The sequence below is a fragment of the Eriocheir sinensis genome, unplaced genomic scaffold (assembly GCF_024679095.1).
Source record: "Eriocheir sinensis breed Jianghai 21 unplaced genomic scaffold, ASM2467909v1 Scaffold909, whole genome shotgun sequence".
Lineage (NCBI taxonomy): Eukaryota > Metazoa > Arthropoda > Malacostraca > Decapoda > Varunidae > Eriocheir > Eriocheir sinensis.
Window position 1 is genome coordinate 24640 of NW_026112285.1, and position 18092 is coordinate 42731.

Here is an 18092-nt window from a genome sequence, read left to right on the forward strand (position 1 = left end):
CAGCCCTTAAAAACATATGGCAGGACTGTTTTAACTACCACTAAGCCTTGTAACTGCTGGACTAAATCACTATTACTTGTACAAGCTTGTGAGACCTAAATAAATTCATTACTATCACAGTCCAGTCCTCCAGGCCAGTCAGTGTTAGGTTATCCATGAATATGTATTGAGATCTAAATAGCATGTGGAAATGGAGTTAATAATTTTGCTCTGAGGTGTTAGGTAACTGTGGGTACTGGAAGGAAGGAAGGGAAGGAAGGAAGGGCTGGGAAGGGTAAGGGATGGGTAAGGAAAGGAAGGAAGGAAGGGAAAAGGAAGGGTAAGGAAGGGAAGGGAACAGAAGGGAGGGAGGGAAGTGATGGAAGAGAAAGGTAGGGAAAGAAAATAGAATGTAAGGAAAGGAAAGGAAGAGAAGGGAAAAGATGGGTAAGGGAAAGGAAGGGTAACGAAGGAAGGGAACAGAAGGGAGGAGGAAAGTGATGGGAAGAGAAAGGTAGGGAAAGAAAATAGAATGTAAGGAAAGGAAGGGAAATGATGGAAAGGAAAGGAAATCAAAGGAAAGGAGGGATGGAAAAAGAAGGAAGGAAGGAAAAGGAAAGGGACAGAAAAGGAAGAAGCGAAGGGAAGGGAAGTGAAAGGATGGGAAGGAAGGAAAGGAAATGGAAGGAAGGGTAACACATAGGGAATGGGAAGAGAAGGAAGAAAATGGAAGGAAGGGAAGTGAAAGGATGGGAAGGAAGGAGAGGAAATGGAAGGAAGGGTAACAGAAAGGGAATGGGAAGAGAAGGAAGGATATGGAAGGGAAGGATGGGAAAGGATGGGAAGGAAGGAAAGGAAAGGAAATGGAAGGAAGGGTAACACAAGGGAATGGGAAGAAATGAAGGAAGGTAACAGAAAGGAATGGGAAGAGAAGGAAGGATATGGAAGGGAAGGGAAGTGAAAGGATGGGAAGGGAAGGAGAGGAAATGGAAGGGAAGGGTAACAGAAAGGGAATGGGAAGAGAAGGGAAGGATATGGAAGGGAAGGGAAGGGAAAGGATGGGAAGGGAAGGAGAGGAAATGGAAGGGAAGGGTAACAGAAAGGGAATGGGAAGAGAAGGGACGGATATGGAAGGAAGGGAAGGAAAGGATGGGAAGGAAGGAAAGGAAAGGGAAGGGAAGGGTAACAGAAAGGGAATGGGAAGAGAAGGGAAGGATATGGAAGGGAAGGGAAGGGAAGGGAAGGGAAGGGATGGGAAGAGAAGAGAAAGGTAAGAGGCAGGAAGGGGAAGAGGGATTTTAGGAGTACTTAAGCACTGTAGAAAAAAAAAAAAGGATGATTTCAGGCACTACTTAAGTCATTGTGGATGTGAATGTAAGTAGAGTCTTTTTCAGCAGTAATGAGACCACTGGGGCCATCTGGCTGCTGGGGTGGGAAGGAGAGAGGCTTGAGGGGTTACTTAGCGTTAGGGATGTTCAAGTGTAGGGAGTGACAGTCTTTTCCAAGTGTAGCCAAAGTTGTTCCTGGAAAAAGAAGAAAAGGAGGAAGGAAGAAGAAAAGGAAGAAGAAACAAAAACTATAAAAAAAAGACCACGAATAATAGTAAGAAGAAAAAATAGAAAGGAAAAGCAGAATAAGAAGAAAAATGAAGAAGAAAACATGAAGAAAAAAAGAAGACAAAAGCAGAAAAAAAATGAAGAAGAAAACATGAAGAAAAAAAGACAAAAGCAGAAAAAAATGAAGAAAAAACATGAAGAGAAAAGAAGAAATGATAAAAAAAAAGAAATAAATGAAAAAAAAACTAGGGAAAAATCAGGAAAAAACTTCCTGTGCTTGTACCCGGAAGCGAGACCCTGGCCAAAGGTGTTCCTGGGAAGTGACAACAGACAGAAGAAGGAAGAAGGAAGAGGAAGGAAGAAGTAAGAGGAAGGAAGAAGGAAGAAGTAAGAGGAAGGAAGAAGAAGAAGAAGAGGAAAAGGAAGAAAACTGATGCCTTCTCGAGCACCTTGACACTTCATGGCAGGAGGTGAGTACTGTGGGAAAACATGACGTTATACAGAAGGTGACACTCATGAAGACTGGGAGGAGGGAATGTACCACAGGGGAGACTGGAAGACTTTTGGCACTCCCATTCTGAAGAAGTTTAACTCATGGGAAGGAAGAAAGGACTGTGATGAAGACTGGGAGGAGATAATGTACCACAGGGGAGACTGGAAGACTTTTGGCACTCCCATTCTGAAGAAGTTTAACTCATGGGAAGGAAGAAAGGACTGTGATGAAGACTGGGAGGAGGGAATGTACCACAGGGGAGACTGGGAGACTTTTGGCACTCCCATTCTGAAGAAGTTTAACTCATGGGAAGGAAGAAAGGACTGTGATGAAGACTGGGAGGAGATAATGTACCAGGGGAGACTGGAAGACTTTTGGCACTCCCATTCTGAAGAAGTTTAACTCATGGGAAGGAAGAAAGGACTGTGATGAAGACTGGGAGGAGATAATGTACCACAGGGGAGACTGGAAGACTTTTGGCACTCCCATTCTGAAGAAGTTTAACTCATGGGAAGGAAGAAAGGACTGTGATGAAGACTGGGAGGAGATAATGCACCACAGGGGAGACTGGAAGACTTTTGGGACTCCCATTCTGAAGAAGTTTAACTCATGGGAAGGAAGAAAGGACTGTGATGAAGACTGGGAGGAGATAATGTACCACAGGGGAGACTGGAAGACTTTTGGCACTCCCATTCTGAAGAAGTTTAAGTCATGGGAAGGAAGAAAGGACTGTGAGTTTTCAGACTAGGAGATGCCAAGAGGGTATCAACTTTAATAGTTCAAGAGGTCTTTTAGTAACAGTACTTAAGTGCTAGAATACCAGAAATCAAGTTGTTCAAGAAATGGAAGAATTAGATACACTACAACTCTTGAATTAGAGAGTTGGAGGCCACCGGGATGAGCTTGTGTTGAAGATCTTGAGCAGTAAGTATGGAAACACTCATAACAAAGGAAGGGAAGCAGCACCAGAGCTTGAAGGCACTCATTCAGAAGCTACAGGACATGTTGTGGGACCGTATACTCTGGCAAGGCTTCCACAATGTTTCATCACGTAAGATTCTTACCTCTAACACTTTGACCGTCACGTTGTTGTCAGTCTTGATAAACCCTCGGCCGTCTTGGCTCTCTGTGCCTCGGTCCCAGAGCCTGGCCACTCTTTGTTTCCTTGGCCTTGTCCTGCAGAGCCTCCAGGAGTGCCCCAAGCATCTGGTCTAGCGCCGTCATCTCCTTGCTGTTGATCTTCAGCTGCCGGAAACACAGAGCCATTAGAGTTTAAGCCTGTATATTTAAAGTTGTCATAACCACTGATGCAAGCACGATATAAGAGTGGAGGAATGAGACGTAGGCTGTCAGTGTTGGCTGTGAAGAAAGTGACGTGCCATCTTGGAGTACTCCCCCAGCACACAGGTACTCTAGGGGTGACTTTATAACCCACAGGCCACACCTTTCCCTGCGGGTGGAGTGGCCGGCTGCTGCTGTCCAGGACACTGCTGTGCTTACCCAGAGTGCTCCAGATAGTCCCTGGCCCCTTACTGAGAGAGTTTTGGTGCTCTGGGTTTGTACAGAACTTGCCCTTACTTAAAAAAAATCACCTTCATAAACAGATTGCCACACTCATACTTCTTATTTATGGCCACAGGGGAGATCAACTTCAGGAGGTAAGGTAAGGTAAGGTAAGGCAAGGTAAGGTTAGTTAAGGTAAGGAATGGAGGTTGAGAATGCTTGATAAGGTAGAGTAAGGTGAGGAAGGGTTGATTTAGGTGAGGTAAGGTAAGGTATGGTATGGTATTGCAGGGTAGGGTACGGTAAGGTAAGGTAAGGTAAGGTTAGTTAAGGTAAGGAATGGAGGTTGAGAATGCTTGATAAGGTAGAGTAAGGTAAGGAAGGGTTGATTTAGGTGAGGTAAGGTAAGGTATGGTATGGTATTGCAGGGTAGGGTAAGGTAAGGGAAAGTAAGGTAATGTGACATACAGGAAGGTATGGTAAGGTAAGGTAAGGTAAGGTAGGGTAAGGTAAGGTAAGGTAAGGTAAGGTAAGGTAGGGTAAGGTAAGGTAAGGTAAGGTAAGGCAAAGCAAGGCAGGGTCAGGTCAGGTAAGGTAAGGTATGGAAAAACTAAGGAAAGTTAAGGTGTGGCAAGGCAAAGTTAGATAATGTAAACCAATATAAAATTAGAAGTAGGGTAAGGTAAGGTAAGGTAAGGTAAGGTAGGGTAAGGTAAGGTAGGGTAAGGTAGGGTAAGGTAAGGTAAGGTAAGGTAAGGTAGGGTAAGGTAAGGTAAGGTAAGGTAGGGCAAGGTAAGGTAGGGTAAGGTAAGGTAAGGCAAAGCAAGGCAGGGTCAGGTCAGGTAAGGTAAGGTATGGAAAAACTAAGGAAAGTTAAGGTGTGGTAAGGCAAAGTTAGATAATGTAAACCAATATAAAATTAGAAGTAGGGTAAGGTAAGGTAAGGTAAGGTAAGGTAAGGTAAGGTAAGGTAAGGTAAGGTAAGGTAAGGTAGGGTAAGGTAAGGTAAGGTAAGGTAGGGCAAGGTAAGGTAAGGTAAAGCAAGGCAGGGTCAGGTCAGGTCAGGTAAGGTAAGGTAAGGTATGGCAAGGTAAGGTAAGGTAGGGTAAGGTAAGGTAGGGTAAGGTAAGGTAAGGTAAGGTAGGGTAAGGTAAGGTAAGGTAAGGTAAGGTAAGGTAAGGTAAGGTAGGGTAAGGTAAGGTAAGGTAAGGTAGGGTAAGGTAAGGTAAGGTAAGGTAGGGTAAGGTAAGGTAAGGTAAGGTAGGGTAAGGTAAGGTAGGGTAAGGTAAGGTAAGGTAAGGTAGGGTAAGGTAAGGTAAGGTAAGGTAGGGTAAGGTAAGGTAAGGCAAAGCAAGGCAGGGTCAGGTCAGGTAAGGTAAGGTATGGAAAAACTAAGGAAAGTTAAGGTGTGGCAAGGCAAAGTTAGATAATGTACACCAATATAAAATTAGAAGTAGGGTAAGGTAAGGTAAGGTAAGGTAAGGTAAGGTAGGGTAAGGTAAGGTAAGGTAAGGTAAGGTAAGGTAAGGTAAGGTAAGGTAAGGTAAGGTAAAGCAAGGCAGGGTCAGGTCAGGTAAGGTAAGGTATGGAAAAACTAAGGAAAGTTAAGGTGTGGCAAGGCAAAGTTAGATAATAAGAACATAAGAACATAAGAACGCAGGAGTCTGCAAGAGGCCGGTAGGCCTGTACGAGGCAGCTCCTTTGACCCTAAGCTCCCGTGTATCTAACCCCACCTAATATCGCTGTCCATGAATTTATCTAGTCTATTTTTGAATGTGACAATTGTATTGGCACTCACCACATGACTGCTAAGCCTATTCCACTCATCCACCACCCTGTTAGTAAACCAATTTTTGCCTATGTCCCTGTTGAATCTGAATTTATCCAGTTTAAACCCGTTACTTCGTGTCCTACCCGGTTCTCTTACCAACAAAACCTTATGAATGTCTCCCTTATTAAAGCCCTTCATCCATTTATAAACCTCGATCATGTCTCCACGCACCCTTCGCCTTTCTAGAGAATGCAAGTTTAACTGTTTGAGTCTTTCCTCGTATGGCAAGTTTCTCAACACCTGAATCATCTTAGTCATCCTCCTCTGCACTGATTCTAACATTTTGATATCCATTCTATAGTAGGGTGACCAGAACTGAACCGCATAGTCAAGATGAGGTCTAACTAATGCTAAATATAGTTTGAGGAAGACTTCGGGGCTTCTGTTGCTTACGCTCCTTGAAATAAATCCCAGTACCCTATTAGCTCGATTTCTAGCTTGAATGCATTGTGCCCTTGGACGGAGATCAGAGCTCACTAAGACCCCTAAATCCCTCGCACCCAGACCTACTTATGAGAGTGTCATTTAAGCAATAGTTGTGTGAGGGGTTGTTCCTACCTACACTCAGAATACTGCACTTCCCTACATTGAACTCCATCTGCCATTTATCCGCCCAGTCATATAATCTGTTGAGTTCACCTTGGAGAATACTAGCGTCCTGATCCGACTCAATTACTCTACCGATCTTGGTATCATCTGCAAATTTACTAACATCACTACTAATTCCTGTAATGTAAATCAATATAAAATTAGAAGTAGGGTAAGGTAGGGCAAGGTAAGGTAAGGTAAGGTAGGGTATGGTAAGGTAAGGTAGGGTAAGGTAAGGTAAGGTAATTTATGGTTGGGCCAAAGAAGGAGATCAGTCAGGTATTTAGGAGTGGTATTTTTAGTCCATGGTTGAGGAGAAGGGTTAAACTGCCACCAGGAATAACCCCACTTTGTTGTGTAGAAAGTCTCATTAGTAAGGAAGCATAGATGAGTTTTCTGAGTCAAGATGCGTAGCGATTGGGTTTTGTTAAATCATGTTAGGTTAAATTCAGGGTATCTTCAAACACATGATAGCCAGCACCTTATGGTATAAATCAACAAAGAATGATCCCCCTTTGTTTTATAGAAAGTCTCATTAGTAAGGAAGCATAGACAAGTTTTCTGAGTCAAGACCTATATAGTGACTGGGTTTTGTTAAGTTAGGTTAAATTCAGGATATCTTTCAACACATGATGGCCAGCACCCTATGTTATAAATCAACAAGGAATGACCTCACTTTGTTGTATAGAAAGTTGGTCTCTCTCTCTCTCTCTCTCTCTCTCTCTCTCTCTTATTCCCTTTCTTTTTTCCTATTAATTTTTCTTCCATTTTTTCGTCATTATTTTACTTTTATTTTTATTCTCTCAATCGTTCCTCTCTTCCATGCTGCTCTCTTTTCCTCCTCCTCATCTCCTCTTCTCTCACTGTCACCCCCCACCCCCCCCGGTCACCTGATGTACAGGAAGCCGTGCAGTGCTATGGTTATTGTTCATTGGCACAACTCAATGAGGCCTCAAAACAAACACTCATATGAACTTTAGAAGAAAACACCACAGAGTGTGAAGTGGGCAGAAAAGAAATACTTCAGTGGAACCTTTACCCAATTGGCTCCTAAATGTTGTTCTTAAAGTGAACTGTTTGTAAAGTGAAGCCAACTTTCCCATGACACACAATGTGATACAAGCCTGACCCCAAATGAAGGCTTCTCTACCAGTGTCTGGGATTTTCTTGGCCAAATCCTCATGCCAATGTCTGGCTTGTCATAGCCTCAGAAACACTGCCACTGGCAAACTGCTTTCATCTTTTTTACAGCAAGGGACAAAAACAACAACAACAAGCCCGCTAGACGCTGCTCCAACAAAAGAGAGGCCAAAAGAAATATCAGTCTCGGGAGGAGAGGTGTCCTGGTACTCTCCTTGTGAAAGAGGCCAAGGAAAGATGTTCAGGAATTCACCAGCACAAGGATGAAAGAATAAAGATCCTGGTTAACTCTTGCATAAGGGGTTTGGACAACACAAGGATGAAAGAATGAAGATGCTGGTTAACTCTTGCATAAGGGGTTTGGACTGTATAGGGATGAGCTAGAGTATAAAGTGATGTGCAGCAAGGGAGGAAAGAGGAGAGAAGTAAGGGATAGGAAGAAGGAGTAAAAATAAAGAGAGAGAAGTCACGGCGGCTTACTGACAGAACCAAAAGATAAAAAGCACAAATGTGGGCGTTCACAGATTCCTGAGGCTGTTACCGTTTAGCTTGTTCCTGAACCCAGGCCGAGAGAGAAAACTGGAGCATTGTTCATTATGTTTGTGATCCAATTTGTTCAAAAAGACTGTTCAATACCCAAGGTTTGTCTGTAAGTACAGTAACACCTTGGTTTTCAAGTGCCCCTACATAAGTGTTTTGATTTACTAGCAAAAAAAGATCACAAACAATGGCTTGCTTTAGGAGTGGTGACCTGGTTTAGGAGCATCCTGTTTGTACGAGTGGAGGACACGTTCCCTTTGTTCACCGCAGGACCAGAGCGGAAAACAATGGGAGCGGGGTCTCAGTCCACATTGTACGCTCACAGAGGCGGCACCTGCATGCTCAGGCCTGCTCACGTTTGTGCTCTAGGGTGTGATCTTTGGGTTTTCAGCAGAACAGTCTGCGTTTGTTTTGATTTAAGAGTCAAATTCCGGAAGGAATTAAGCTCGTACACCAAGGCATGGCTGTACCAAATTCAGTCTGGGAGGCGGTGGCTGGGTGGACAGCGTGTGGGCACAGTGTGCTGGATGACCTGGGATCAAGTTCCCTCCCCCCCTACAAGCTGACACTGTTCAGTCATTGCACAAGACTACCCGCATGCTGTCCTGGTGCCCGCCTGTCAACCCAGACTATGGGGACACTCTCCCAAGAGGATCAAGTGGAGCTCCTCCAGGGGGACAGTATGGGCCAGGCAAGATGGCCCCACTATAAAACACTTGCCAGCACCACTAACAGGCTGGGGCCAGCCAACAGGCCCCATCATGAAAGCCCACCAGCACTATGGACCAAACAAAAATATACAAATAAATAGCCTGCCCTTACCTAACAACCTAAAACACTAAATATTAACTAATCTAACCTGACCTGTGTGTTATGCCTTGATAGCAAGTTGGAAAGTTTGGTAGTCGGCGTTCATTTTCCTGTTTCACTTTTATTTTTAACTTTATTTGTAGGAAGAATTTTGATGCTCTTCTCCCTTGTGTTTACTTCCTCATCTTCCCGCTCCCTTCTCTCCTTTATCCCATTTTCTCTTTTTACTCTGCCAGCTATCTTAATTTTTGGTCTTTCATTTTATCAATTTTATTCCTTTATCTCCCTTCCTCCTCCAGCTGTATTTTTGTCTCTCCTTTCCTCCAGATGGCCGTGCCTTCACTGGCTTTCATTACATTTTCCTGTCTTTCTCCTGCCTCCTTCCACCTCCATGCGGGTGGCGGCCAGTTTTCACCCGCGCTGTCTGAATGGATACGCGGGAAGGCTCGCGTACGCATTATAAGCGCGGACACGGGTCTCGCCCGCAAGTGTGAGAGGCCTTACCCTTCTCACCAGAAGGAGCTTCTTATTTAGATTAATTTTAACCCCATTTAATATACACTCCAAAAAGTATTTATAATGCTGACAGCGATATATAAAGATTAGGTTAAGTTAGTTTGGTTAGGTTAGTTTGGTTAGATTAGGTTAGTTTAGCTAGTTTAGGTTAGGTTAGGAAATTAGTTACCTAGGCTAACATGTTTGTTGACTTTTTAATAAGGAAAGTGAGGAAGCTATCCGGAACTTCAAAGCCGACGGTTACTGTGGACCCGCTTTGGAAACTCCAGTCCCTGAAATTAAGTTAACAAGCTTTCAACAAGGATCAGTTATGTGTAAGCATGGTGGTGCAGAGAGAGTGACAAGAGAAAGGGCATTGCAAGGAAGAAGGGTGGTAGGGTCTTTGAGACAAATCATGAATGGCAGAAGTGTGAGCATGGAGGTAAAGAGGGATTTGAGAAATACAATAATAGTACCAACCCTCACATATGCAAGTGAAACGAGGGCCTGCAATGAAAGTCAGAGGTCTAGAGTGCAGGCATTGGAAATGAGTTATTTGAGGAGTGCTTGTGGTGTGAGTAGAATGGATGGAATGAGTAATGAAAGTGTGTACGAGCGTTTTGGAATGTGTCACGGGGGTGAAGGGAAGAAGCGTGGAGTGGTGGAAGAAGTGAAGCGACAGACTTTAAAGTGGTTTGGCCACATGGAGCGAATGAAGGAGAGTAAGATGACCAGAAGGGTGTATGTGAGTGAGATAGAGGGAGGGAATGCTAGAGGACGACCTCCAGTGAAATGGAGGGATAGGGTGCAAGAGTACGTTAGGGAGAGGGGGGAAAGATCTTTGAGAAACTTTGAGCAGGCAAGGAGGGAGTGTCTGGATAGAGATAGATGGAAACTCTGTAATGTGTGATGACTCTCATACTGGAGTGTCCGGGGGTTGTGTAAGGTTGTGTGGCGTCACTGGCACACTACAACGCAGCAGTGACTGGCAACAAAACACCAGCAACCAAATATTACAAAAAATACCACACAAATGACAGGACTCCCATGAGCTGCACACTGTTCACTGACTGACAAAGACACCCACCTGTGTGCTGGATGATGGAGGCGTGGTTGGGGGAGTTGCTGCGCTCACCCTTGTCAAAGTTCTTCAGCTCCAAGTGGCCGTGATGGATCCACAGGTCTGGAGGCTGGACGCCAGGCTTGTTGCTCTCACTGCAGCTGCCGCCAACACTGCAAGGAAGTGATGCATCTTACTAGCTGCTAAATACTACTGAGTGCTGCTGCTGTACCTCGCAGGGCTGTCCAGAGGGAGATGGAAGGGTACATGCAATCTTCAGAACAGGATGGATGTTAAAGGTATGAGGTTTGAGTTCAACAAAGCATATTTGAATTCATTTAAAGAAATAGCTCCCAGCCAGCACACTGCAAGCAATCACAAGTTAGAAACACGTGTTAGCTGCTCCACCAAGAGACACAGATATCACAAACAGAGGTCACTTGTTACCCTGCAACTATGTATAGCACAAAATGAAAGTCCATCTTGAACATTTCTTTTTCTTTCTCTAATCTTGGCAAACTTAAGTCTTTGTGGACTATGCCCTGCAGCCTTGTTCTCCATATTACAAAGTGAATAAAAAGTTCCTGCAGTCAGTGTAAAGGATTGCTGAAATGAGTCATGGGATGAAACACACCAACAAGAAACTGTCCTGCCACCTTACACAATGCTTGGCCTGGGCTCCGCCTTGACCCGCGGCAGTACAGTGTGGTGGCCAAGAAGGCCCCCAGCTGGTCATGGCTCCTGCCACGCCAGCGATCACCAGCACAATCAGGCCTCTCGCTCCACACACCAGCCTGGGGGCTCACCGATGCTCTTGTCAACAGCTGGAACACAGGAGCAGATGTATAATATTTTTAACATTGGCTTAATCAATCAGTCAATCAATGGGGGCCTCTGCCAGCCTGCCTCACCCAAACTATGACACCATTCTTGGGGGTTCCTCTGTGCAGGTCCCCATGCAGGCACCTTCCCCATACCATGTACCTCCCAGCAGGATCCATCAACCTGCTCTAACCCAACTTTCTGGGCACACTCTTTACTAAGGATTGTGTCTTACATAAACAACCTGGTAAGCAGGGTTTACCCACATGTCCACAGAGCCAGAGGTGGCATTCACAGAGCATGCAGGTAATGGGCCTCAAGTCAGCCTCAGGGAGGGAGTGCTCCATGATGAGGGACAGTATGGTGGGACACAACATGTGCATAACTGGGAGAACAGTGACTGATGCACCACAACACACAGCATGCAGGTAATGGGCCTCAAGTCAGCCTCAGGGAGGGAGTGCTCCATGATGAGGGACAGTGTGGTGGGACACAACATGTGCATAACTGGGAGAACAGTGACTGATGCACCACAGCAATGACGGCTCCCTAAGACTAACACTTCCTTACCTGGAAGTCGTGAAGCTTTCCACGGAGGAGAATGGACCAAAACCTTTGACATTGTGAGAGTGCATCTTGTGCAAATACTTCCTTGAAGGCGTCAGTCCATGGACGGTGAGGGTGAGCCAGTCCCCCGTCACTTCCCCCGTCACCCAGTCACTGACAGTTTGGTCCGTGGTGAGGAATATCAAGTAGCCTGGAACAAACAAAATTACTCCCTCAATAATCTTATTTTAACCGTGTACCAGTGACAGGCAAAATTTGTGGCTTTACCGTGTAGCAGCGACGGGCCTAAATAGATGATGCATAAACTGATCACAAATGCATTGATATATATTATAAAATGGCTTGCCTGAGTGATGATTTTCTCTCTCTCTCTCTTTTTTACGTCGCGGCCTATTGCGCCGGTAGGCTTCTTCCCGGTGGGTCCTGATGGTCGGCCCAAGGCAGTGCTTAGAGTGGCCTTTCAGAAACATGATCCCTGCAGCTACTGGGTTAAGTGCTGCCCATAGCTCCAGTAGGCTCTTTGGAGGGGCCTCTTGGATGACCCCAGCCCAGTAGTGGCTCAGGCAAATTGTATTTATAGTGGCTGACAGGATGTATGGTTCTTGCTTCCTGCCTGGCCCACGCTGCCCACCACCATGACCTAAGTCACTGTTTATTTACTATATATCCAGGTCTTTTCCACGTCAGTGAAGGTGTGTTCCCTTAACTATGTAGTCTAGTACATCACTGTGGTTTGGCACACTGACTTTTTTATTTTATAATTTGAAGATGCCATCCTGGTAACCCATCAGCTCACCTGTGATCCTCCCATTGTTCCGCTGCAGCGGCTGCCGGGTGAAGGTGGTGGTGGACGGCTGCCGGGTGAAGGTGGTGGTGGACGGCTGGCCAGGGAGGGCCAGGACGGCCGGGCCACCAGCAGGGTGTTGGAGGCCACCAGGCTATAGGGGGACTCACGCCAAACCTGATGGGGACAAGTGTGTGGGAAAAAGTGTGATTTTGGCACACCAAAACTTCAAAGTTCCCCCATCATACATTTATATATATAAATATAAATATATATATATATATATATATATATATATATATATATATATATATATATATATATATATATATATATATATATATATATATATATATATCCTGGTGAGTGATTCAAGTTTCCATAGGTTACTTTAAGTTTAAGTTTAGGCCTGTAAGTCTGAGCACAGTCAAGGATCCAGATACATACTTGTTCAGTACTTGTTTGTAGTTGGTACAGGAGCAGGTTTAGGACAGATAGAGTTGCCTGAAGTTGTCATTTTCATGACAGAATATTATATTATTACCATACAGAAGAATATCTACTTCTATTCTGTTACAGTTTGGTTGCAAACCTTGGTTGCTATTATGATACATTGCCAGCCAAGTTAGTAAAGACTAGAGGAGGCTGATTTTTTACCTAGTAAAAAACATGTCAAGTTGGCAACATTAGCGCAGGAGGATATAATAATGTAGGAATCTTTTTTTTATACTTTGAAGAGAATAAATGAATCATTGCACATGAATAGGTTGTTTTACTTTATCATCTTTGGAGCACATCATTTAACCTATGGAATACTTTTACTCAGAAAAAATACAAATAAAGTCAATGATTTAATCATTTGATTAAATCAATTTGATTAAATCATTGCCAACCCTGCTGTGCTGTTTCTAATACCATTATGTAAGGTTCATTTTTAAGTATTTGCAAAAGGTCAATGAAAAAATCAATATCTCAAACACTAATAATAGCTCACCCTATGAGTCATAATTTCTCTGTGCCTCATCACAGCAAGGATTCAGCTGTGCAGGATTTCCTTGAGAAGTGTTGCAGGACTGAGTGAATATTTACTGAAAGAAGAACGAAGGCTTCCAGCACTGTGGTCTCACCCTGATGGTCTTCACAGCAAACTCACACACTGTTGATGGCTTGAGGCTGTCAATGAGGCAGGTCACATCCGTGGCGTTGACGTAGCGGCTGGAGGATGAGGACGAGAAGGTGGTGCAGCTGTTGTACTGCAGGAGTCAAAGGTCAGTATTAACAGGGAGTCAGGTACAAGGACGGAAGGAAAACATAAGAAAGGTCACTGGATGAAGGACTGGCTTGTGAAATGAGACATGAATGACAGGAGGATAGGAAGGGTGTGAGGGAGTGCTTGCAGGAAAAAGAGGATGTGTAAGTGAAGGATAAGGATGTATGAGGGAGGATATGAGGTGTATAAGGGACTGTTTGCAGGAAAAGAGGATGCATGAGTTATGGATAAGGATGTGAGGTGGGCGTGAGGTGAATAAGGGAGTTTGCTGGGACGAGAGTATGAGTAAGTAATGGATAAGGATATAGAGAGGAAGATATGAGGTGAATGAGGGGCTGTTTGTAGGAGGGAGAAGGATGCAAGTTACGAATAAGGATGTGGAGAGGTGGATATGAGGTGAATAAGGGAGTGTGTGCAGGGAAACAAGAATGTGTAAGTGGTGAATAAGTTCCTTGACAAATGACTAACTTTTCCGCTGCTGTGTTGATGCAAGTGGCAAGTCTGTGACACAGTGCACAAAGAACATGAGATAAAACATATATTTTCCAGCTGATGACTGCCCTCCCTGAAGCAGCCCAGCAACACTACCCAAAACTGACCTCTTTTGACCTCCCATTCTTCATGCTTGTGTTTGGAACGGCATCTAGTGGCCTTTTAATTGTTGTTTAATTTGTTTACCTTGAGTTGCCTCCCTTGAAAAAAAAAAAAAAGTAATAATAAAAAAATAAATAAATAAATCACCTGGTTCTGGCTCAGCATGGTGTCCGCCCACTGCAGCACCACGGTGAAGGGCGTCAGCACCACGGCCTTCACCCACACCGCCGGGTCCAGCGTGGGTGCCACCACCTCCTCCTCTGGCTGGGTGCGGACTTGCTGGTACACCGGTTGCCCGTCACCCACGTTGTTGAAGGCTCGCAGGCTTATCACAAACTCCATGTTGGGTTCTGAGGAGATGGAGAACTTGTTATGGACCTAATCGTAACAATACAACAATTTTTTCACGACCCTTAACCCGTCCGCTGCGATTGGCACGGATTTTGCCTTCACTGGTAGCCTGGTAACATAGTCCCAGGTCTTTCTCTCGCTGTCTGTGGTGGATAGTGGAGTGTTTCCCATGTGGTATTGGTGTGCTGGATATCCCCTCCCAAGGTGCAGGACTACACTTTTCTTCACTGAACTGTAGCCACGGACACTTTTTGTTCCATTCCTGTAGCTTGGCGAGGTCTGCTGCTAGGAAATCCGCAGTCAAGGGGTTAAACTGGGCAGAACAGATAACAAATGAGATAGACTAACAGACAACAGGTAGAAAGACAGATAACAGGCCACGGATAACCAATGAATAACCTGACTAACATTATGACCACCCAGGAAATATCTGAGAGTTCAGGGCAGACAGAGGAATGAGCCTGAACGATGATGAGTCTGAAAATGGCAACTCAGAATACCACCTCCTTTCCCTCAATAATTGCTCTCATGGTCCAGGGTCTTCACAATATGGAGAGCTAACTTTATGATGGTGTGTAAATACTTTTCTGTGTGTGTTTGTGTGTGTGTGTGTGTGTGTGTGTGTGTGTGTGTGTGTGTGTGTGAAATGTTAACAGACTCAATAAATGTTTAACTATGATCTACTTAGCAAGATCTCTACCTTCACTTTACTTTGCTTAAATGAAAACTTGTTATGGACTCCATCATCATTTTTTTTGGGGGGGGTGAATGTAATGTTAACTCCAGACTCAATAAATGGTTAACTATGATATCATTTAACCCATTGACTGTGGATTTCCTACCAGAAGACCTCACCAAGCTATAGAAATGGATCAAAATGTTTCTACTAAAATTCAGTGAAGAAAAATGTAAAGTCCTGCACCTTGGGAGGGGATATCCACATGGGAAACATTCCACTGTCCACCAGAGAGGCAGAGAAAGGTTACCAGACTAACAGTGAGGGCAAATCCGTGCCAATCGCATTTGACAGGCTAACAAAATCTTTACCTTCTCTTGGCTCAACACAAATGTAGAAGTGGCTAATTCAAAATCCCTGTCTTGTGGAGAATCACACTGCAGGTCTGCATACTACTGGGCCAGAAAATGGAGAATTAGTCACAAATGATCATCTTACACACCCAGCTTATCAATGATGTAACCGTGCTGCTTGCTGTCCACGATCTTGGAGTAGATGTCCGCCACGCCTTGGTCCCAGGCAATGGTGTAGCCGCACAGCAGCACATTGTGCTGTGCGGGGGGCTGCCAACACACCCTGATGTGGTCAGTCAGCGCCATGGCTGTAATGGACCACAAGACACTGCAGATAACACAGTGACTCCACCATCATGATCACTATGTAGGTTTTATCATGGCTTCCAAACATGAATATTTTGTACCATGAAAACAAAATTATACAAATGTATTGTACCTGTAAGTTATCCTAAATTCTATACACAACACATATATTAGGTTTATACTGTTTGTTGGGAATTAAGAATGTAAGTGATGGATAAGGAGGTAGGAGGTAGGAGGGACAATTTGAAGGGGACAGAGGATGTAAATCACAACACTGAGGGAAACACTCACCCTTCAGACCAACTGGCTTGTCTGGGACCCTGTTTTCATGGAGGTCATTGGTGAGGTCCCTGCCAGGGTGGACTGAGTGTATGGGCAGTGCTGACCGTGTGTGCTGCAAGATGGAAATGGAAAATGAAAATGAGGAGCTGTTAGCATATTCTTGACATGGAAAAATTCCACTTACATTAAAATTTACTCTGTTGAAATGAAATGGGAAAAGTATATTTGTCCCCTTGAATGTGCATTTCCTAGCAGAAGACCTCATCAAGCTACAGGAGTGGAACAAAAAGTGGCTGCTACAATTCAATGAAGAAAATGTAGTCCTGCACCTTGGGAGAGGATATCCAGCACACCAATACCACATGGGAAACACTCCACTATCCACCACAGAGACAGAGAAAGACATGAAACTATATATATGATACTAGGCTAACAGTGAAATCCAAACCCGTGCCAACCGCAGCGGACGGGTTAACCCAAACTACCTGCCCCGTCCACGGACCCCCATAGGGCACGGAGGGTAGACGACCGGGGCTTACATGTCAACGCCTACACGCCCCGCCACGGCACCGCTACAAGGCCGGGAGCACGAGGATAACAAGGGGAAGCACGGAGCACAGCCCTTCCTCTCTCCCCGCGCGAGGTAAACAAACACTGAACAGCTGATGGCTGGGATTATTGTACAACGTTGCCAGATTGTCGTACTCAGTTTCTCATGTTTCCCAATTTCCATCCCCAAAACTGTTTCCTGGGTCACAATAACGATATTTATTTGTAGTTATTGTTGAAATGGTTTATTATTCATGTTTCCTGGTGATATTTATGCGGGAGAAGCTGGTAAATGTAATGCTCCGAGTACGACAATCTGGAAACGATGCTGGGATAACTTGCCTTCATCATCTCGCCCTCGTGCATGTACCGGTTTTCGACGCTTAACCATTGCTAAAACACATCAGGAATCAACGGTTTTAGTGATAACTATATCTGAGTCTCGTTATTGGGCGCCAGAGACAGGTTTTGGGTGGGAGATCGGCAAATATAACAGGCTGAGTGTAACGAGCTGGCAACTTCACGCCCGTGTGACTCGCCAGCGATACGAAATTGTCGTACTTGGAACATTGTACTTACCTTATATTATAGTTGTCTATCTATGATGTGTAAATTTATCTCTTATTCATTTGTATTCGTCTAGTTGCTAAACTCGTGTGCTCCAGTTAAACTGTTAATTGACTCTCCTTGCTGACATCATCCCGGTAAATATAAGTGCTGCATTCAACAGACACTATTTTTCAAGCACCTTCCTCACCACAAAACTGTTCTTGTTTCCTCTAATGACTGACTCACTGACTGACTGATTAACTGACTGACTGACTGGTTGACTAATTGACTGACTGACTAACTGACTGACTGCCTGACCGCATGATATACTGACTGACTATATAGCTGGTTAACTGACTGACTGAATGAATGATGGATTGACTGTCTGACAGACTGACCGATTGCCTGACAGACAAACTGGTTGACTGACTGACTGAATGAATGATGGATTGACTGTCTGACAGACTGACCGATTGCCTGACAGACAAACTGGTTGACTGACTGACTGAATGAATGAATGAGATTGATCGACTGATAGAAGGTTTACGAGTGGTGGAGCGCCGAGGTGAGTTTCGACAGGGGATGCTTGCAGCCTGTGTCGATCTCAGGAAGGCGTTTGATTCAGTGCATCGATCGTGAGGCACTCTGGGATCTTCTGCGACTCCGTGGGATTCCTGCGAGGACTATTGGTTTGCTGACTGGCCTGTATTCTGGGACAGAGAGTGCTGTGAAGTGTGTGTGTGTGTGGGGGGTTGTCCAGCTTCTTTCCCGTGAATGCGGGAGTGAGGCCCCAGCGCTTTTCAACACTTGTATGGACTGGGTACTGGGCAGAGTTGTGGACCTGCGGAGCATCCATTGGCAATACCAGGGTCCTTGTTTTTGCTGATGATGCAGTAATCCTGGCGGAGTCGCTGGAGGTCTTGGTGATGGCTCTCGAGGCACTGCACGAGGCGGCGTAGACCTTTATACTCCAGGTATCCTGTGCCATGACCAT

General features: G+C 44.8%; 1 protein-coding gene across 1 annotated transcript in view; it reads right to left on the reverse strand.

Annotated features, from left to right (window-relative positions):
- LOC126994888 (neogenin-like) overlaps positions 1 to 16900 on the reverse strand; it is a 30515-nt gene extending 13615 nt beyond the window's left edge. Inside the window, exons 1-10 of the mRNA XM_050854155.1 lie at positions 16892 to 16900; positions 16010 to 16112; positions 15562 to 15720; positions 14180 to 14382; positions 13322 to 13421; positions 12181 to 12345; positions 11388 to 11574; positions 10657 to 10819; positions 10023 to 10168; positions 3093 to 3273 (exon numbers count right to left, since the gene is read on the reverse strand). Coding sequence (XP_050710112.1) covers positions 12335 to 12345; positions 13322 to 13421; positions 14180 to 14382; positions 15562 to 15720; positions 16010 to 16112; positions 16892 to 16900 — 585 coding nt within the window. The 3' untranslated portion in view covers positions 3093 to 3273; positions 10023 to 10168; positions 10657 to 10819; positions 11388 to 11574; positions 12181 to 12334. The remainder of the gene's footprint in view (positions 1 to 3092; positions 3274 to 10022; positions 10169 to 10656; positions 10820 to 11387; positions 11575 to 12180; positions 12346 to 13321; positions 13422 to 14179; positions 14383 to 15561; positions 15721 to 16009; positions 16113 to 16891) is intronic.
- Between the last annotated feature and the right edge of the window lie 1192 nt (positions 16901 to 18092).